This window comes from Leiobunum rupestre, chromosome 11, assembly GCF_980474605.1.
Source record: "Leiobunum rupestre chromosome 11, qqLeiRupe1.1.hap1, whole genome shotgun sequence".
Classification (NCBI taxonomy): Eukaryota; Metazoa; Arthropoda; class Arachnida; order Opiliones; family Sclerosomatidae; genus Leiobunum; species Leiobunum rupestre.
In genome coordinates this window covers 42762174-42784232 of record NC_143394.1, presented here as the reverse complement: position 1 = coordinate 42784232, position 22059 = coordinate 42762174, and the positions used below count along the sequence as shown (strand labels likewise).

The 22059-nt window shown below is 36.9% G+C and overlaps 1 protein-coding gene across 3 annotated transcripts; it reads left to right on the top strand.

Annotated features, from left to right (window-relative positions):
* The first annotated feature begins 19380 nt into the window (after window positions 1-19380).
* On the top strand, window positions 19381-21693 carry LOC149922904 (uncharacterized). Of its 3 annotated transcripts, none has more exons than XM_090163447.1 (7): window positions 19381-19471; window positions 19879-20130; window positions 20208-20459; window positions 20537-20788; window positions 20866-21117; window positions 21195-21446; window positions 21538-21693. In XM_090163447.1, exons 1-7 carry the CDS (start codon window positions 19419-19421, stop codon window positions 21539-21541), a joined length of 1317 nt encoding a protein of 438 aa, XP_090019573.1. In that variant the 5' UTR covers window positions 19381-19418; the 3' UTR covers window positions 21542-21693. The 3 variants fall into 3 exon arrangements, with proteins under 3 accessions (XP_090019573.1, XP_090019574.1, XP_090019575.1); XM_090163448.1 differs by having other exon boundaries at window positions 21195-21464; window positions 21563-21693; XM_090163449.1 differs by lacking the exon at window positions 21538-21693 and having other exon boundaries at window positions 21195-21259; window positions 21307-21445.
* Window positions 21694-22059: the final 366 nt, after the last annotated feature.

Here is a 22059-nt window from a genome sequence, read left to right as displayed (position 1 = left end):
TAGTTTTGTTTCGCTTTCAACTATATTAGCCTGTTCTTAATAATAAATTAATAATAATATTTATTTTGCAAAAACACAAGCTTTGCTGGCAACCACGGAGGCAGAGCCTGTTCGTGGTGGTTACCGGGACAAAACAAACAAAAAAATTACATGATTGAATAGATACAGTGAAAACTGGTGGATATGTGTTAGAATTGGTACAATTTGGAATATATTTTTGATAAAACTGCGGGATAACCCTAAATATTGCGGAGTTTGGAGATTTTTCATTAATTTCAATCAAAAAAAAACATCCATTATTTCTTTGTTGAAGTCAGGAACTTCCTTTATTGGCTTCCCAACTAAAGTACTAGGTTTAGATAGGGTCCCTGCTTCCACAATATGGTAAAATGCTTTCTTCTTCGCCTTCGCTGAAGTGAAATCCATTTGGCAAACAGGTGAATATGTTGGCTGCTTTGTAACTGGAACTACCCAGTAGGCTTCTTTCCAGTAACAGTGACAAATTCTCTAAACCTTACTGCATACTCAGTATAAAAAAGGTGAGCTGCAATGTGTGTGCTACAGTCATCTGAACCGGCCATACAGGTACAATGTCCCGAAAGGAAAGCTTCATCGCTGTCAATGATCACCCATGGTTCAAGTAGTTTTTCCCAGTCTTTAAGAGTGCATGACCTAATTTAAATGAAATTTTACATAAATAAAAGTAAATGAAAAGTTAAATTTGTAAATAAGTAAATTTACTTGGCATCTACTCAAAAAAAAAAGACTTACCTTTATCACTAAATATTTTCACGCCTACATTTCGGATGAAACCGCAAACAAACTGATCATACGCCCCAAGTGATTTGTAAATTTTTAATAATTTATGTGTGAATGGTCATTTACCAGAAATTATATACAAATACACATCAGTATAACCAACAGGAGGCAAGTTACAAGTCAAAGGAATTTCTACACTCCCCATTATCTTGGCCATTAAATTATTTAAAATCACATTTTAGGAGATAAGGATCTGTATTATTTATCATCCTGGTCTTTTCTCTGTACCTTACTTTAACTACTTCATTTAAAATTTCAAAATAATTTAATTTGGGTTCTTTACTCATCGTTATACAAATTTCCTTTACAAAAAAGGCGCCGCACTATCTAAATGGCGGCATAGAACGCGCGATTGGAAAGTTGCTCGTGACAGCACGTAATAAATTGGGTGACGTCAAAAGTGGCCAACGAATCGTATTGAAGCTGTACCAAATATAACTAAAGACTAGAAGTTCTGAGTTTTATTATATCGCGGCCTCCGTAGCTGTGTGTATAAGACGGTTTGCACTGAAGACGGAGGTCGTGTGTTCGAACCCTGGGATCAAAATTTGTAATGTTGGAATGTAAATCGCGTTGTAAAAAATTAATTGTATAAATTAAATGTAGAACTTATAAATTGGGTAGTTAATTCAATGAAAACATTGGATAATTAATTAAATGTTTTTTGGTAAGTTTTCACAAGTTTATTTTCCGATACCTTCATTTTTTCGCAGCTTTCATTGCCAAATTGTATAACGAAAAGGCGAGGAAGTCTGACCTTTTAAAGCTCAAATAAGACTGTAAACGCTATGCTTCTCAAAGGTTTAGTTGGTTTACATTGCAAAACACGAGGGGCGGGTCACTTACATTTTGCTTGCGTCTTAATCATAGTAAAATGATTAAATCAGGGTAATCAAGATTTAATCATTGTAATCACGATTTAATCATACTAATCACGATTTAATCGTTGCAATCAGGATTTAATCATTTAATCATTATTAAATCAGATTTAAACATTCTAATCATGATTAAACGTGATTCAATCAACATATTCGTAATGAAATTGAATTTAATCAAAATAATCACGATTAAATCTGATTTAATCTTTTGAGGAGTGCGTCGTTAATCAAGGAAGTGACCTGCCCCTCGGCCGTGCTGCATACTACAGGCGTATCAAGATGAAATAGATAAAATTGATACGAATGAGGAGGTAGTTAATAGATTTAATTAATAAAGAGAGTAGAGTATGATAAAATAAAATAAAATTTGTCCGAATATTCTGCCTAATTATTTTTGGGTAGTTTAATTCCGTTAACCGATCTAGTCGGACTTCCTAGCTCGTTTGATTCTAACTTGGTTAATACTGCTTAATTCGACTAAAATCGGCGATTTAAAAGTTAAAGAAATCTGGAAATATGCGTTAAATAACTCGAAAAAAATCTAGCGCTATCGGCTCCCACTCAGACATCCATTTACGATTCTTTGTACCCCCCCTTCAAAAGAAAAAAACCTTCCGCTGCCGCTGAACTATAGGTATTTCACTCATAAATTTTGTCCGTGTAAAATGTCATTAGTTTCGACTTCACTAAATTCACTCGCTGTCTGGATTAAGGGAAAACCCCCGGAATGTAAAGTCACGTTTTCCGCCACTAGATGATGCAAGGACTCCCTCAATTCGAGCTATATTGTTAGAGTAAAAAATTCCCGTTCTTACGCGTTGATTAGCACTAGTGACGTTAAAAACGAGTCGTATCCCGAGTTAGCGGACGATTTTCGATTGAATTTGCTCTCCCTTCAACCAGGTACGATACAAAGCTCCAAAATATCTATTTTCTTTCCAGTGACAAAACAGCGCCATTTTACTTTTACGCAATAACCCTCGGAAGCACTCGGCGGAAGACGCGAAAACAAACTCGCCTTATTAGTTTAATACTAGGGATTTCAGGGTAGGGTAAGAAGAGTAATCCTAAGACGTCATTTACTCCGATTCTGCGGTGGCAAATAGTTTGAGTCGGAGTAAAAACGTTTTTCCAAAATGGCTACTTGGGCCCCTTTTACTGGCTAAGAAATACGAGTCGACGCAGCCCTAATACGAGTTCTGAGAATGGTCGGAGGGCCCGTTGAAAATGACATTGTCGGCGAACGAAAAACCACGTAAATAAGCTAAGCCTTGTCGATACGCGTATTACGTGCAAGCGTATCAGAAATATGATATCCCCTTTACTTCTGGTAAAAAAAACCCTATATACCAATATGGAACCCAAGCCGGTAAAAGAAGTTCATTTACTTTTTGTAAGAAATTAATTTACTACTGGTAAAAAAGTCAACGAAGTGCAAAAGTTTAATCGCAATCGAAATACCGCGTAAAACTAGAATGTTCATTTATTTTGGTAAAATAGTTCATTCTGGTAAAACCGCCTTTACTTCTGGTAAATAAAAGTGCAGAAGCTTTACTTCTGGTAAAAACCTTTTTTTTCTCTCCTGGTAAAATAGCCTACATAACACGGCTTTTATCAAAATGTCAAAAAGTAAATCAATTGAACCAAGCGCTTTTGAAAGCAATAACGCGTAGTTTATATTTTGGTCACAATTATCGCTGCCTACCGACCGAGTGTTAAACTGAATATATTAAAGATGCGTGCTCGTTTAAAATTCCCTCTGCGCAACTGCTGAAAGTTTCAATCGAAAAACATGGAAATTCAAAAATCGTACGCTAGTTCTTAACTTATTTAGTTCATGGATATTTAGGCAGATGGCGCTAAATTTCCTAAGCTCGAAGCCTAAACGCTAATGGTACTGGTTGAAGCTTGGCACCTCCTCTTTAACAAGAATGGAATCAAGTATTGTACCTATATCGAATTTTGAAATACGCGGCACTGCGATTCCCAAAGAGATGGCGACACTGAGACTCCCAAATAGATGGCGACACTGTACAGATAATTTGTAGCAGCTGACACTGCGCGAGCGCGAGCCAACGCGTCAGCCAGCCGCCGATAATCAGTTAATAAAACAAATCATATCTTAAAGCTTCTTGTAATTAATATAACTATAGAATAGTGTAACAGTGATTAAGGACACATGGTGTCAGAATTGTCTATATCTACGCCGGCTTTTGTATTTTTTCCACAATAAAAGGAGACATGGGAGGTTTAGCGCCTCCCAAAGAGCTAAGCCTTAACGGTAATGCTGACCAAAATTGACGATTGTTTAAACAAAGGTTTACGTTGTATGAGGAGGCTTCTAAGAAAATCTCATTACTTTTGCGTGTAGCTGGACAAGCAGCAATTATATTAACTGACATAGGAGATAAGAAGTTACGTAAATGTGTCAAGTAGCTGAAACATTAGCAATGCAACTTCCGTCATGGGGGGAGAACGTTTTTACACATGAAGCCCACAAAGAACAAGTCGATGCAATTAGCCACAAGAAAGTAAAAAAAGGGTTTAGATATAAGCCTGCAGACGAATCGCGTGTCCAACAGCGAACATCTACTAAGCAAATTAAGAATTGTTATAGATGCAAAGAAACTCATGAAGTAATGAAATGTCCTTCATAAGGACAACAATGTCTGAAGTGTGGCGGTAACATTCACTTTGCCAAAGCAATGATCAAATTTTTGAAACATGGAAGGTCAATGTTGTCACAATACATAAGTTTGAAAGCTTCTCACCATCAAGGTCACATGATTGGATAGTTCAAGGCCAGGTTGGAGAAAGACTATACTGCAAATTTGAGGTACATTTAAAGAACACAATAAAAAGTTTTAAAAACACATTAAGATCTCCTAGAGGGCCAGTAGCGGCGCTAAGGTTTTTTCACAGGTGGGCTAATTATTTTGTGGCCCTTAGCGGGAACCTTGGATGGACCATATTTCGCAAAAGTGGTGAAATCGAATAAACCCAAAATTTTCCAGGAAGCAAGAAGAGCAAGGTCGTTTTATTGTTGCGTTTTATGGACACCCTACTGACCTTGTATCTGAGCTGGAGGGGACACATGCATGCCTGGGATATTTCCCTAAATTCCCATAAGCCCCTTTCTTTTCAACTTTTTCTCAATTTCCACTACCTTTCTCCCGAATTTATATGTTTATGGTCTACTACCTTTTTGAGTAAACAAATTGATTTTGAAAGATGTTTTCCAGAAAAACGTTTCTTCGCAATAAAACAAATTTCTAGAGATAATGAAAATTCATAAATTAAAATATGTGGCCTCTTAATTATGAATATGTGGCCCTTTTAATATAAATATGTGGCCCCTCTCAGAAATGTAGGGGGGCTAAAGCCCACTTCAGCCCACCCTTAGCGCCGCTACTGAGGCTGCCTAGAATGGTATGGATTTAAGATCACATACACTTCAGGAATGTTTGAAGAACACATACAAAGCGTCCTAAAAGTGCACTAATCATGTTCTTAGCACTTTTCATCGTTCTTAAAACGTTCACATTATATGAACTAAAACTGTTCTTATGATCTAAAAGTGTGCTATTAAAGTGAACTTAACATGTTCTGAAAGTGTATGGTGCACTAAAATTCCCCAATTTAAGAGCACCTAAAGTGTTCTACAGATGTTGTTTTTGGAAGTGTACTTAAAATGTTCCAGGAAAAATAAAAATCTATTTAATGGAATTTTATTAACATTTAATTACAAATAAAATAAAAATCAATTTAAAGGAATTTTATTTACATTTAATTACAAATAAAATTAAAATTACATTAATTTTAATTTTATTTGTTAAAATAAAAAAACCTATTTTAATTTGAAATATAAATAAATTTTAACTAAATTCGTTTAAATAAAAACCTATTCAAAATAGGTTTTTATTTAAATTTTATAGTTTTACATATTGACTGGAATTTCTTGTAACAAATTTCACGTGAAATTTAAGTGTTTAACATAAAATTTAAATATTAATATTAATTATAATATTTAGTCATAAATCTTAGTTCCAGAACTAATTCAGTGTTATATTTTATTAGATTTATCACTTTATATTATTGTATAGCAACCAGAATAGCACGTGCTGCCTATATACAGCAAGATATTTCATGTTGCGTCAGAGTACATATTTTTAAAAAATTTAACTTACAATTTCTACTGTTTCAAAACAAGGGTAAAATTCCAAAAACTCTTAATTTCCACTTTTCAGGAGGTTGGACCTTGAAATAAAAGATTTTTTCAAGTTGGCTTTTAAAATTCCCATATCTGGTTTTGGTTTTCTCCGTTCAGTTTGTATGGCTTTAATGCACTCGGTTTCTTGATCTTCAGTTAAAGATTCTGTCTTGCAATTATTTCTGGAAAATTCCCTTTAAAACCAAAAAATGTTACTTAACACTTGTAGCATTTATAGACCAAAATAACTCACTTCAAAACTGCCTTCAAGATTGCTTGTTTTGGAAATTTACATGGAGTTTCTGTTTCTTCTACACTTGCAGAAAAAATCATTGATTAATATCGTGATTTAAATCAGCCAACCCTGCATTTTACCAACAACCGTAATACGTACTAGTAGCGACGCACTGTCAACAGAATAAGGTTATGGGTGCTTTGATAATATTAATTACGAACATTCCATACAATCTTCAGGAATTGGAAAAGCCAAGAGACCAGACTTCTCAAATATCTACAATTTATTAAGAATATAAGTTGTAACTGAATAAAGAGCAAAACTTGAAGGTTCTAATTTGTCAGTTTTATTCTATCACTTTCTGATAAAGCCTGTTTTATCTTGCAGAACCACATTACCATTTTATTTCTTGATAACTATCAAGTCTTAAAAATTTAAAAACAAATTTCATTTTAAGGTTAACCAGTTTCTTTTCTTATCGAGTCATTGATATTTCCTAAGTTAACTAAAAGAAATTTAAGTAACTGATTGGCTGCTTTGTGGTAATTTCTGTCATTAAAAACTTTGGAAGTAGTGGTGCTTTAATTTCAATTGTAGGCCATTTCACAAGATGTAAGCAAATGTGAAACATGTACCTGTATGTCAAAAATCCAGTTTAGTAACCCCGCAATGACATTTGAACACCTTAGGCTTCGTATTCTGGAAAAAGTATCGTAATAAAACCATCTATATTAGTCACCTAAAATAATTTTGTTGATACAAATATATCATTTTAAAATTCAATCTTGTTTACTTTTCATAGATAGGTCGATGACAAAGGCTTAGCCGAACTTATACTACGTTACTTCTTACCCCGTGCGAATTCACAATAAATATCTAAAATATTAATATTAATTAGTAATTATTATGTTTCTACGTTGTGTTTAGTAAATATTTTAAGCGATTTACCTTTCAAATGATGTTAATTCCCTTCATTTGTCTACGTTATGTTATCCGGACTCTGGAACCGTTTTTCAAGAAATGTTTTTAATTTTGATGACGTCAAAGCAACAGCCAATCGCGGAACGTTAGGCTAAACAAAAATAAAAATTATTAAAGACTAGAAGTTCTACATTCAGAGAAGTAGACGACCCATGGCCGTGGGCATTCGCTAAGTCTCTCCGGACTTAGCTTACCTTGGGAAGGCGAGTTCGTATCCCGCACCTGACCGGCCAGTACATACAGTTGAGGGTACCCAAGGTTTATTACTTAATGAAACTGTTATTTTTATTATAAATAAATTTATACATATTTAATATTTATTTTATACATATTTAATATTTATTTTATACATAATTAATATTTATTTTATATAATATTTATTTATTACATATAAATTATGTATGCCACGCGAGCCAACAGCTCCCTACACTTACTATTACCATATGTAACATAATTACTTATAAGTATGCCACTGTACCTTTATTCCATTCAAAAATCTTCACTAACGGTTTGTTTCACCACGAACCAGTAAAAAGGTGGACTACGTTAGATTTTAACCTTTTTATTCATCCTAGTAATTTTGGGAATCACACTATTGATTAGTAACATATTTATTTAAGCCAATGAAAAACCTCTAAATTGAGAAGGAATTTTTTGCGTCGGAATTTTAGTCAGCTTTATTGAAATTTATAAACTCGCTCGGTTTGTGCGGATGAAGTTAAATTATGAGTAATTTAGAAAAATAAAGGTTTGGGGATATTCCATCAGCGTTATTAAAACCCATATCAAGCCTAGAAGAGTTAGGCCTAGGCTCAAAAGAATCTGCACAGACTCGCACCTTGTAGATGCGCCAGAAAAGCTCAACCTGAATTTCAACTATTTTTTCCAATAAACCTGCTTCTTTTATTTGACAATTCAAATTTATTTTAGAACGTGAGTCTCCGATAACTTCATTAATTTGCAAATTAATTACATTAACAGAACTTGACACTATATTGTAGTTCGTTTTAGCTCCTAAGCCTTGGTTGTTCAAACCGCTTTGTTTACTAAAATAATGGCCGTCGGTTTATCGGACGTAGAGCTAATGGACGCTTCAATAAAAGATACTCGGTTTTTACTCCCGTTCCAAATTCATCTGGGAAGGAATATTTCCGATCGGTCGGTTAAACTGTTAGAATGGCTAGCCAAAAAGTCATATTGAAGCCAAATGGAGACGCGTTTTTGCCCTCATGATAATTTTGCGTCAGATAAGAAATGCGTCGGCTCACGTGTATAAGGAACATACTAATGTTAATTTTCGATAATATATTTTAAAGTAAAATATATAATGTTACTAAAACTAAGTATAAGAAGATAATATTATTATTATTATCATCCTCTTATGGTATAAATAATTAAAATTATTCGGAATATTTTTATATTACCGGGCAATTTTAAGGCTTCTCTGGAGGCAGAGTTAATTCATCTCATATAAAATTATCTTTCGGAAAAAGATGAAAACTAATTCCTTTAGAACTAAACGTATTACTTTTGCAGTACGGTATGCAACAAGTGTTTCCTTTAAACCAGGTAACTTTTTTTGGCATGTTAAGGCTTAGCAAAAAACCGATGTTATGTTCGAGAAAAGTTTCCAGCTTTATAATATTTCAACAAGCACTATATAAATAGTAACTTATGAATCCTGGCTGTCGGAAATATTACTTCTTGGCAATTTCTAGGATGATGTTTTATTTAAGCGCCTATTAGCCCCCCTGCATTTCTGAGAGGGGCCACATATTCATAATTAAGAGGCCACATATTTTAATCTATGAATTTTCATTATCTCTAGAAATTTGTTTTATTGCGAAGAAACGTTTTTCTGGAAAACATCTTTCAAAATCAATTTGTTTACTCAAAAAGGTAGTAGACCATAAACATATAGATTCGGGAGAAAGGTAGCGGAAATTGAGAAAAAGTTGAAAAGAAAGGGGCTTATGGGAATTTAGGGAAATATCCCAGGCATGCACGTGTCCCCTCCAGCTCAGATACAAGGTCAGTAGGGTGTCCATAAAACGCGACGAGAGCCGCAACAATAAAACGACCTTGCTCTTCTCGCTTCCTGGAAAATTTTGGGTTTATTCGATTTCACCACTTTAGCGAAATATGGTCCATCCAAGGTTCCCGCTAAGGGCCACAAAATAATTAGCCCACCTGTGAAAAAACCTTAGCGCCGCTACTGGCCCTCTAGGAGATCTTAATGTGTTTTTATTGTGTTCTTTAAATGTACCTCAAATTTGCAGTGTAGTCGTTTCTCCAACCTGGCCTTGAACTATCCAATCATGTGACCTTGATGGTGAGGAGCTTTCAACCTTATGTATTGTGACAACATTGACATTCCATGTTTCAAAAATTTGATCATTGCTTTGGCAAAGTGAATGTTACCGCCACACTTCAGACATTGTTGTCCTTATGAAGGACATTTCATTACTTCATGAGTTTCTTTGCATCTATAATAATTCTTAATTTGCTTAGTAGATGTTCGCTGTTGGACACGCGATTCGTCAGCAGGCTTATATTTAAACCCTTTTTTTTACTTTCTTCTGGCTAATTGCATCGACTTGTTCTTTGTGGGCTTCATGTGTAAAAACGTTCTCCCCCCATGACGGAAGTTGCATTGCTAATGTTTCAGCTACTTGGCACATTTACGTAACTTCTTTCTTTGTCTTTTTCTTGGGTGGAGTATTTTCACTAAGAAAAGTTAAATATAAAGAAACGTGGATCACCAGATTAATAGTCCATGTTAACATACGTACCACTTTACAATTGGCTCACGTGCATCCAAAATATGATCAGAATCTGAATCTAAAACAAAATAAATTTGTTTTGTTTAGCAAGTCAATTGGAATAAAAGGAACAATTTTATTAGTACTCACCAGATAAAATAACAAGAGGGGGAGGTTCAATTCCTAGAGTCATATAAGTGTTGAGTCTAAACATTTTGATTTCCCACAGCTACATTCCACCAAAGGCTAAGGCTTGGGATTCCACGTGTTTTCAAATATCAAAAAATCCTCCCCCCCCCCTTTCCGAAAGTAGTCACGTGATTTGATCTAAAAGGAGACGTACTTCCGTTTTGGTTTAATGGAACCGATAGATGACGCCACGAGTACCCGTTTTTCTAATTGAACGCTTTTTCGCGAGAAGTCATGTCCTAGATGAAATCTTTTATTGGCCCATGCGCAGTGTTAGCTGCTACAAACATAGACATAGGAACTATAGTGTCTATGTCTATGGCTAGAAATTATCTGTACAGTGTCGCCATCTATTTGGGAGTCTCAGTGTCGCCATCTCTTTGGGAATCGCAGTGCCGCGTATTTCAAAATTCGATATAGGTACAATACTTGATTCCATTCTTGTTAAAGAGGAGGTGCCAAGCTTCAACCAGTACCATTAGCGTTTAGGCTTCGAGCTTAGGAAATTTAGCGCCATTTGCCTAAATATCCATGAACTAAATAAGTTAAGAACTAGCGTACGATTTTTGAATTTCCATGTTTTTCGATTGAAACTTTCAGCAGTTGCGCAGAGGGAATTTTAAACGAGCACGCATCTTTAATATATTCAGTTTAACACTCGGTCGGTAGGCAGCGATAATTGTGACCAAAATATAAACTACGCGTTATTGCTTTCAAAAGCGCTTGGTTCAATTGATTTACTTTTTGACATTTTGATAAAAGCCGTGTTATGTAGGCTATTTTACCAGGAGAAAAAAAAAGGTTTTTACCAGAAGTAAAGCTTCTGCACTTTTATTTACCAGAAGTAAAGGCGGTTTTACCAGAATGAACTATTTTACCAAAATAAATGAACATTCTAGTTTTACGCGGTATTTCGATTGCGATTAAACTTTTGCACTTCGTTGACTTTTTTACCAGTAGTAAATTAATTTCTTACAAAAAGTAAATGAACTTCTTTTACCGGCTTGGGTTCCATATTGGTATATAGGGGTTTTTTTTACCAGAAGTAAAGGGGATATCATATTTCTGATACGCTTGCACGTAATACGCGTATCGACAAGGCTTAGCTTATTTACGTGGTTTTTCGTTCGCCGACAATGTCATTTTCAACGGGCCCTCCGACCATTCTCAGAACTCGTATTAGGGCTGCGTCGACTCGTATTTCTTAGCCAGTAAAAGGGGCCCAAGTAGCCATTTTGGAAAAACGTTTTTACTCCGACTCAAACTATTTGCCACCGCAGAATCGGAGTAAATGACGTCTTAGGGTTACTCTTCTTACCCTACCCTGAAATCCCTAGTATTAAACTAATAAGGCGAGTTTGTTTTCGCGTCTTCCGCCGAGTGCTTCCGAGGGTTATTGCGTAAAAGTAAAATGGCGCTGTTTTGTCACTGGAAAGAAAATAGATATTTTGGAGCTTTGTATCGTACTTGGTAGCTAAATGTGATTTTGACCGTAATTATGGTCATGTTTTAGATAGGCAAGCTGGTTGTAGGCCGTTATTTACATCTCGATGCTCCTAGCCGCGCCAGATACCCGCCTTTTAGCCGGTTGGATGGATTCTGATATTTAAAACCTTACTCGTGTTGAAATCTGGTTTTCCGGGTGTTTTAAAAACTCGCGAAGAGTCGCGATACGCTTCATACGGTTGAAGGGAGAGGAAATTCAATCGAAAATCGTCCGCTAACTCGGGATACGACTCGTTTTTAACGTCACTAGTGCTAATCAACGCGTAAGAACGGGAATTTTTTACTCTAACAATATAGCTCGAATTGAGGGAGTCCTTGCATCATCTAGTGGCGGAAAACGTGACTTTACATTCCGAGGGTTTTACCTTAATCCAGACAGCGAGTGAATTTAGTGAAGTCGAATCTAATGACATTTTACACGGACAAAATTTATGAGTGAAATACCTATAGTTCAGCGGCAGCGGAAGGTTTTTTTCTTTTGAAGGGGGGGTACAAAGAATCGTAAATGGATGTCTGAGTGGGAGCCGATAGCGCTAGATTTGTTTCGAGTTATTTAACGCATATTTCCAGATTTCTTTAACTTTTAAATCGCCGATTTTAGTCGAATTAAGCAGTATTAACCAAGTTAGAATCAAACGAGCTAGGAAGTCCGACTAGATCGGTTAACGGAATTAAACAACCCAAAAATAATTAGGCAGAATATTCGGACAAATTTTATTTTATTTTATCATACTCTCTTTATTAATCAAATCTTTAAATACCTCCTCATTCGTATCAATTTTATCTAGTTCATCTTGATACGCCTGTAGTATGCAGCATGGCCAACTTTGATGATTTCGCGCTATAGCGGCCAACCCATTCGCCGAAATTCCGTGAACAAGGCTTTTTCCCACTATAAACTGAAGGAGTTAGCACTTTCGACTCGCAGCAGGAGCAGGGTTCGATCCTTGTGGCACTGGGTGAAACCTCGGAACAACTCCTTCGGCGTTGAGTTTGCAGTTTCTCTCCCCACTGGTTTCCCCTTCCGTAAAAACTTGTTTACTTTGTACAATGATTAATAGATTGAAACATACATTGAAGATTGCCCATCCCCTTCAACTACGTATGAAGATTGCCCATCCCCTTTCACTACGTATGAAGATTGCCCATCCCCTTTCACTACGTATGAAGATTGCCCATCCCCCTTCCACCACATATGAAGATTGCCCACCCCCTTCAACTCGCTTCAGCTACGTATAAATATTGCCCACCCCACCTTTGCAATATAAATCCTATATAGAATGTTATATTAACAAACAAATTTTAAGCGATTTCAAAAATACCATCACAACGCCTTCACCAACCAGTGGTAATTATTGCGCCGCTTTCATCGAACACTTTTTAGTAACAATAGTCTTAAATAAAGCGGTTAATTTGTTTCTCGTTCTCCCAGGAAAAAAAAGAAAGTTTTATTCCTATGCTGAATCTCACCACTGACGTCACCAAGGTATCGCTGGATACAAAATAGGGGGATAAACATTTTCCCCAAAGATACACTCTCTAAAGAAGTAATGTTTTCCCTAGCACATTTAACGCCATCTACGGAGGAGAACGGACGCTTGTAAACGACTTAGCGTTTAAATGTATATTCCCGTTAATTAAAGTTGCATAATGATTTTTTTAAATGTTCAAAACAAGATAAACATTTTAATATAATTATTATTGAAATATAATTAATTAAAAATTTGCTCAAAAGAGGGCGATAGCGCTGCCTTTATACTTGGGTTTGCCCTAAGTATAAAATGTCTAGGAAACATTAGCCCGCAAATTTCAAAAAGCCTAAAAACGGATTCAAGGGTTTTCAGGAACGTTAATCGAAAAATGCTTCAAATTTGGGACACAAAACTAATTTCCATTGTTTCCATAGTGTTTACATCTAAGATAATTAGTTAATAAAGTGAATTTAACAGAAGCAAAAAATGTAGCTGTATCTGAAGAGGTAAAGGCCAAAATGAATAAACCTTTTTACTTCGTGATTAGTTTTCAATTAGTGTAAAGTAAAACAATGGTAATAGGAACGTTAAATTTAATAAGAAAAAGAAAAAAAAACTAAGTACTTCAACAGAATATACTAGTTTTATTTTAAATCTACAATTATGACAACAGTAAATTAATAATTGAAGTACATGAAAAGAAGGTTAATTATACCATATGTGACATAATCACTCATAAGTATGCCAAAAAAGCATTTTCTTGTACAGCTCAGTGACGAAAAACGCGTCATCAGCTTTACTAATGGGAAACTGGAATTTGTTTGTGTGCGTTTGTAACTTTAACAATCTACAGTTTAGCTCGTGCCTCGCGATCATACAATTTCGTTTCCATGTTAACCATTTTAATAGAATTTTAAGAATTTTTGCATTTTTGGGTCTCCGTGTGAAACAAGGTCTCATTGAATTTATTTATATGGAAATGTTATACAGAGGTACACTTATGAGTAATTATGTTACATATGATAATACTTAAAAAACGTTAAGTAATGAATCAAACTAATATAAAAACACTCGATAATTCTTATTTCGATTTTTTTTCAAAAGTCACATATCTCGACATTTTTTTATTCTCGCTCTCAGGTAGTGGTCCAAAAACATTTTTAGAAAACTCATACTTAATGAGAAAAATGGATTATTTTATCATTTCTTAAACGAGCTAGGAAATCAACGAGTTTCCACTTGGAAATTATGTGTCTTTAAAAAAGAAACTTTTTCATTTAAACATCTTGCTAAAGAGATAAGAAGTGTAGGTATATTTACCATGAAATTATTCGATACGCCCTCTTTCGGTTCACGTCGAAATCGAGACGGCGCATTAGCAGATGCTTTTAACGTTTGGAGGCCATTAGCGTAGGCAATAGCTCTTACAGAGATTAGTGGACGAAATATAAGCTATCAAATGTTAAAATTTAGGCCTACATATTATTTTAATATCACATTACGATGAATCAAAGACGGTCTTGTAACGAAGCGTTTACCCACTTCCGGCACGTGTCCTCCGAAAAATTGGCCTCCATCGGGCGCTGCCATTGTCCTTTCAGGGCCAACTTTGATGACACGCGGTTGCGCAAACAGCTATTTTTTTGGGTTATTAACAAAAAATAAAATACATGTTACCACTTTGGCAGGTCTGTTTACGGGGGTGAAAATGGGGGATGAAGTTTCACTTTTCGGAAAATGGTTTTTAATTTATTTTAAACCAACTAATTAACTAAAAGGTTTGATCTAAATTGCATTTGATTAATAAATCTGTGGCGCGTTTATGTTATTTTTTTGGAATCGCTCATAAGCGTTGTTGAGGATGACGCCATCTATTTAGCGCGTTTAAAAGGCGCGTGCTAAGATTATTTACGTCATGTCTAAATTTTGTTCGAATTCTTTATAAAAATATATTCTTTTGGTTTATTTATTCAGATGAAGTTATCTTTTTAACGAAATCGAAAGTATTATTAATGGCGACTTTCACAAATACCAACTGTTTCCAATTTCTAACTACTTCATAATTACCCTTTGAAAAATGCAGTAACGATAATGTTCAATCTTAAATATGTCCTTTTAATAATACTAATTAGTAATGAGTAAAATGACATTACATAAAACTACAAAAATATACGAATTAAATTAAATTTATACGCGAGATATTTATGTAAAATGTAACGTTTTTATAAAAACTAATATTTTTCAAATATGAAAAATGTTACGTATTCCGTTCCAGAGACATAACATCGTAAAACCGGAGCCATAAGCTGCAGTCGCAGGTTCATCCTGGCGTTTATCGGTTTTTGTCAATTTTCCGAAATAAATAGTTTTTGCGAGAATCGCCGCTTTCAACTACAGTGCCAGGGTTTCTTTTACTGGTTCATTTGCAACTGGCCTTTAATGGGTCGCCGTGTGCAATAACTAGTGGCTTTACCGGGGAGTAGGGGTCCGGTTCTTGTAACCCATAAGGGCGGTGGCGCACTGGGAGACGTTAGCTCTGATCAAATGGTCCTATCTCCACCTCCGACTTCCGTCAGGTGTGGTCTGGAAACTGGGCTTCGGCTCAGGCTAACGGAGAGGGTCCGGGCATACTGACCGCCTCGGCTGAATTAGGAGATTTTTCTTAAACTGCACAGCACAGTCATCGTACAACTCACGGTTATGTTGCCGTAAAATGCACAATTGTCACCGTAAAATTAACAATTACTCACGGTCCAATGCACAGCCATGTCACCGTAAAATTGTGCATTCATGTCACCCAAAAATGTGAAACCATGTCACCGTACAATGAATGTTCAAACGACTGTTACTTGAACACTCCTTACACAGTAATATCAATCTCATTATGAATTTCATTGTTACCGTATATTTTACTGTAATGTGGCATTAAATTTTAATGATCAATTTGACTGTTAAATTTATGGTAATTTCTTAGATTGTAGAACAGCATTATGTTGACTTGTTGAAAATGCTGCGATTAGGAGATCATCAATGTATATAAATAGTCGAGTAATGCCTTCAAAAATAGTTTGAATGGGACATTGAAAGATTTCAGAAGCACTGGCTATGCCATATGGGAACCGAAGAAAGCAAAAGTGACCATAAATAGTAGCAAATGTACAAAGGAGAGAGCTCTTTGGCGTAAGACGAATTTGCCAAAAGGCGGCAGAGACTTCCATTACAGATAGACTTTGCATACATGGAGCTCACTGAATATTTCCCGCGATCTTGGCATTTGAAGTGTGGACGTTGCAATGCAGCATTGAGATTGCGTGGGTCAAGGCATGGTCTTATCTGACTTTGGGACGATGACTATGTCATGAACCCACTCGGTGGGTTCGGTTTTCGGTCGAATGACGTTCATATCAACCAAACGTGGAAGTTCATCGTTAAAGGGCTGTCGATATGCATATGGGACACTGCGTGGAAGAATAGTAACAGGTTTAGCGTTGGATATCAATTTTATGTCGAGAAATCCCGGTAGTCGTCCCACTGGTCCAAAATTGCACCGGAATTCCTCTATCAATCATTCTGGAGTTTCATGTGGGCTTTCATAGGCTCGTATTGGACGTCTAAAATGCAGTATATCAAATGCTTCATTTATTTAATTTCAAGTAAAAAATTATTATCAGTCTCGGATTGGCCATAGAGGTAACCCGCCCGATGGCGTGGATCCCATGGACCGTTCATGAAATGGGCGCCGTAAACATGGTAGCGTTATAAATTTAGAAAACATATCAATAAACCAAGCAACATTTAAATTTAAAGATAATTAAAATGTGGATAAGCCTTGGTTATATTAGTGACTCTCCCTATAGCCAAGATAGCAATGCTGGAATCTATTGACGCTAAGTGAAAGTGCTATTACTCTGCGTCGACCGAAATCCGAAAACCAAAATTTGACGTTCGACGTCGTGTTCAAATGTAGTTATTTTCGCGTAAATGAAAACCAAGCTTAATATACCAAAAAAAAGTGAAAAAAGAAAAAAAAAGAAACGGCGGCGCGCCGTTCTTTGTATCGACGGCGGCGGCGGCGGCGGCGTGCGCCGATTTTCGAACAATCGGCGGCGGTGCGATCGGCGTGTTAAAAATTATCGGCGGCGGCGGCATTTAGCGGCGGCGCAAGCCTCTAGTCCCACTGGTCCAAAATGGCACCGGAATTCCTCTATCAATCATTCTGGAGTTTCATGTGGGTTTTCATACGCTTGTATATCCACTGACAGATGATGAACCATGCTAGTCACCTTTTCAAAGGTATCCACGTGGGCAGTCCCATAATGAAGTCCATCAAGGCGCGTTACCAGTCCCATAGCTGCGGATATATGAACTCCAGTGATTGGGATCTTGTCCAGCGTGGTGATATAGAATGTGCAGTTCTGAGTGCCTGTGAGGGAGTGGCACCAAAGGTCAACTCTATCCAACATTGGGACTTGTTCACCAGAGTAGGTCATGACACGGTTTTTAGATGGCACGGCAGATGGGCGGTTTCGGAGTTTATGATAGTAGGAAGCGGGAAGGACCTTTACTTGGGAGCCAGTGTCAATTTTAAACGGAAATTTTAGATTTTATATTTTTATTGGAGTAATCCAATTACTTGGAGAGGTCGTTGTGGTGGCATTGACTTTTAGGTGAGCAATATGTAGAAGAGTTCTCATTAGAGTAATAGTCAAGTAAGTGTTGGGTATAAACGTGGTCTTCATAGGAGTAGTCGATGGGGTACGCGTATTCACCATCCTAGCGACTGAGTCCCAACAACATAATGCAGTACGTTATTCATGGTTGAAATGAATACGTACATGGTAGCTGCTTCTGTCACCGAGTGTTAGAAATGAGAATTTTTTAAATGGTTCCATTTCAATTTTTATGGATAATTAAGAATTAACAAAGTAGTCCCATGGACCACTAATCCTTGATTACGAATGAATTTGTGAGATTTAATTATAGTGCTTTCAATATTACGCGTTACAAACGAAAATACTAAAACACAGATTAACAACCATAGTAATTAAGTTGCAAATAAACCATGTTATCGAATTTATAGCCCGGTGTACCTGGAAATTAAATCCTTATCACTGGAGGTCTTCATCGTTACGCCCTACGCCAGCATCCCCAAGCTCGGACAGGTGACAAAAACAGCCAAGGTAGCGAGAAAACCCTACTACTGACGGTCGCACCTTCAACGCAAGCCACTCAACCCAGCAAAAGGCGCAGCAATGGGTCGACCACTTCAAACATAGATGTGGGAATAAGAGAGGCTGCTCTAGCATCGGAAGCCGACACCCAAGGTCCAAACCTATGTAGTTAGAGTGCCAAACCTTAAGAAAAGCATCCTAAAGGGGAACGACGAGAACACTGCGACCTAACGTAACCCGGCTCAATCAGCTCCGGAGATCCCGATGGGTTCCAAAGGTCCATACCCTTTGGAGAGAGCTCCTAAAAAGTAACAAAAGTCACACAGCGGACCACATAACCCGGCACAGCTGGCACCGGAGAACCCAGTGTGTTCCCAAAGGCCGTGAAACAAGACCACCGAGCCCTCATACGGAGGCCCGCCACCCCACGGCAGGATACCCAATCCGCCGAGGCGGCCACTTTGCCCGGACCCTCTCCGTTAGCCTGAGCCGAAGCTCAGTTTCTGGCTTGCAAAAAACCCTGGCACTGTTGTTGAAAAAGGGGATGCCCGCGAAAACCATTTATTTCGTAAAATAGACAAAAACCGATAAACGCCAGGATGAACCTGCGACTGCAGCTTATGGCTCCGGTTTTACGATGTTATGTCTCTGGAACGGAATACACAACATTTTTCATATTTAAAAGAATTAGTTTTTACAAAAACGTTACATTTTACATAAATATCTCGCGTATAAATTAAATTTCATTCGTATAATTTTGTTGTTTTATTATATGCATTTTTCAAAGGGTAATTATGAAGTAGTTCAAAATTGGAAACAGTTGGTATTTGTGAAAGTCGCCATTAATAATACTTTCAATTTCGTTAAAAAGATAACTTCATCTGAATAAATAAACCTAAAGAATATATTTTTATAAAAAATTCGAACAAAATTTAGACATGACGTAAATAATCTTAGCGCGTGGGCACGCGCCTTTTACACGCGCTAAATAGATGGCGTCATCTGAATTTCTCTTACGTCACAAGACATAGCTTTATTAGTATAATATTCCTCGCGACTCAATCACGCGCTCCTAGACTTGTAAAATTAAAAAAACTAAACGTTAAAACCAGAATCGTCTTTATTGGAAGACATTGTTTTATGTCCTGGCTATTTTCATTGTGCCTGGACCACACTTAACTGAATAATTAAGAACATGAACACCCACTGGACAATGTCGGATAAAGGATCTTCAGTTTTCGTTAACACGTAAGTTATACAAAACTTCCTTAGAATTTTAATTCCCTCCTACTAGGCCTAACATAGAACAGATCAAATCGTTCGAAGAGCCACGAACGAAATATAGCTTCTACTGACATTTTGGTTTACTTAATGATAGTTCTTTGATTTAACTGCAGTAATTAAACTTATTAATCCGAGTTACTACTACATTTTCTTCATGGATAAAGCCAATCCAAAATAGATGCATTCCAACCTTCACAATATGGAGTGCTGGCTTTATATTCGACTTACAAACACCCGCGCTTACTTCGAATTTGACTATAATTATAGATTAATTGTTCAACACATTTCATTTATTATTCAGAACGCAAAAACAGTGATCATGCCACGCGAGATCTTTATCAATAGTTTTAACCGTTTCGTTTATTATACAGGACATCAATGAACCAATCGACAAATGGGGACACCCGAAGGGAAAAACAGAGAAGAGCAAGACAAGGTAAGTCTAAGTTCAGTCTATCCAGATTTACAGGAATATTTCGCAAGGGAGAGAAAGGAAACAAGAGTCAAGAGGAGAGTGAAGCTCACCAGCGTCTCAACATTCCATCGATCCCTGGCACTGTGGACAGAAGCGACTTTGAAATAATCTGGTTGCACAGGCCCGAGGACGACCAAACGCAGAGGACGTAATAACCACTACTATTATCTTAAGTGCCACGCGAGATCTTTATCAATAGTTTTGACCGTTTCGTTTATTATACAGGACATCAATGAACCAATCGACAAATGGGGACACCCGAAGGGAAAAACAGAGAAGAGCAAGACAAGGTAAGTCTAAGTTCAGTCTATCCAGATTTACAGGAATATTTCGCAAGGGAGAGAAAGGAAACAAGAGTCAAGAGGAGAGTGAAGCTCACCAGCGTCTCAACATTCCATCGACCCCTGGCACTGTGGACAGAAGCGACTTTGAAATAATCTGGTTGCACAGGCCCGAGGACGACCAAACGCAGAGGACGTAATAACCACTACTATTATCTTAAGTGCCACGCGAGATCTTTATCAATAGTTTTGACCGTTTCGTTTATTATACAGGACATCAATGAACCAATCGACAAATGGGGACACCCGAAGGGAAAAACAGAGAAGAGCAAGACAAGGTAAGTCTAAGTTCAGTCTATCCAGATTTACAGGAATCTTTCGCAAGGGAGAGAAAGGAAACAAGAGTCAAAAGGAGAGTGAAGCTCACCAGCGTCTCAACAGCCCATCGATCCCTGGCACTGTGGACAGAAGCGACTTTGAAATAATCTGGTTGCACAGGCCCGAGGACGACCAAACGCAGAGGACGTAATAACCACTACTATTATCTTAAGTGCCACGCGAGATCTTTATCAATAGTTTTGACCGTTTCGTTTATTATACAGGACATCAATGAACCAATCGACAAATGGGGACACCCGAAGGGAAAAGCAGAGAAGAGCAAGACAAGGTAAGTCTAAGTTCAGTCTATCCAGATTTACAGGAATATTTCGCAAGGGAGAGAAAGGAAACAAGAGTCAAAAGGAGAGTGAAGCTCACCAGCGTCTCAACATTCCATCGATCCCTGGCACTGTGGACAGAAGCGACTTTGAAATAATCTGGTTGCACAGGCCCGAGGACGACCAAACGCAGAGGACGTAATAACCACTACTATTATCTTAAGTGCCACGCGAGATCTTTATCAATAGTTTTGACCGTTTCATTTATTATACAGGACATCAATGAACCAATCGACAAATGGGGACACCCGAAGGGAAAAACAGAGAAGAGCAAGACAAGGTAAGTCTAAGTTCAGTCTATCCAGATTTACAGGAATTTTTCGCAAGGGAGAGAAAGGAAACAAGAGTCAAAAGGAGAGTGAAGCTCACCAGCGTCTCAACAGCCCATCGATCCCTGGCACTGTGGACAGAAGCGACTTTGAAATAATCTGGTTGCACAGGCCCGAGGACGACCAAACGCAGAGGACGTAATAACCAAAGCTTCGGTTTTAAATGCCTCGTACCATTAGCTTATCTCGTTTTATTTTCGGTCAACAACATAAATGGGCTTTCCTAAAGATGAGCATACATCGTTCACCTGAAGAAGTACAGCCAACAGACGCCAAACGAAGCGGGCTGAGCAAATTGAGAAATACGTCAGACCTCGAAATGAAATGGTCACAAAATTTTAGAATGGTACACAAGTAGAAAATGTAAAAAGCTTTTGAACCCTTTGGAACTTATATCAAAATTGTTTTTCTTAAAAATAATCGAACTGTATTGAAACTTAACCATAAATATATATTCTTGTCTTGTTATTTTTCTCTTTTTACTTGGTATTAATATAGGTTTTCATTCAAATGTGTTAATTAATAGAGTGCATTCAATGAACATTACGAATATCAAAATTGATTTTCTTCAAGATAATATAATTAACTGTAATAAATGTTTAACATGTACATTTAGTTGACTTAATATTTAGTAGTTTAGTATTAATATTTGCTTTAATTCTAATGTATTTTTATATAGAGTGCATTTTGATAAACATTATTATCTCAGAATACAACTTTAGGAAGGAATATCAAAATTGTTTTTTCTAAA

Excerpts from the sequence above, each read along its gene's own strand:
- LOC149922904 (XM_090163447.1), top strand. The coding sequence starts at position 19,419 with ATGAACACCCACTGGACAATGTCGGATAAAGGATCTTCAGTTTTCGTT. Across the intron at positions 19,472-19,878 it reads TCTTCAGTTTTCGTTAACAC|GACATCAATGAACCAATCGA; the intron begins GTAAGTTATACA and ends TTTATTATACAG. Across the intron at positions 20,789-20,865 it reads GACGACCAAACGCAGAGGAC|GACATCAATGAACCAATCGA; the intron begins GTAATAACCACT and ends TTTATTATACAG.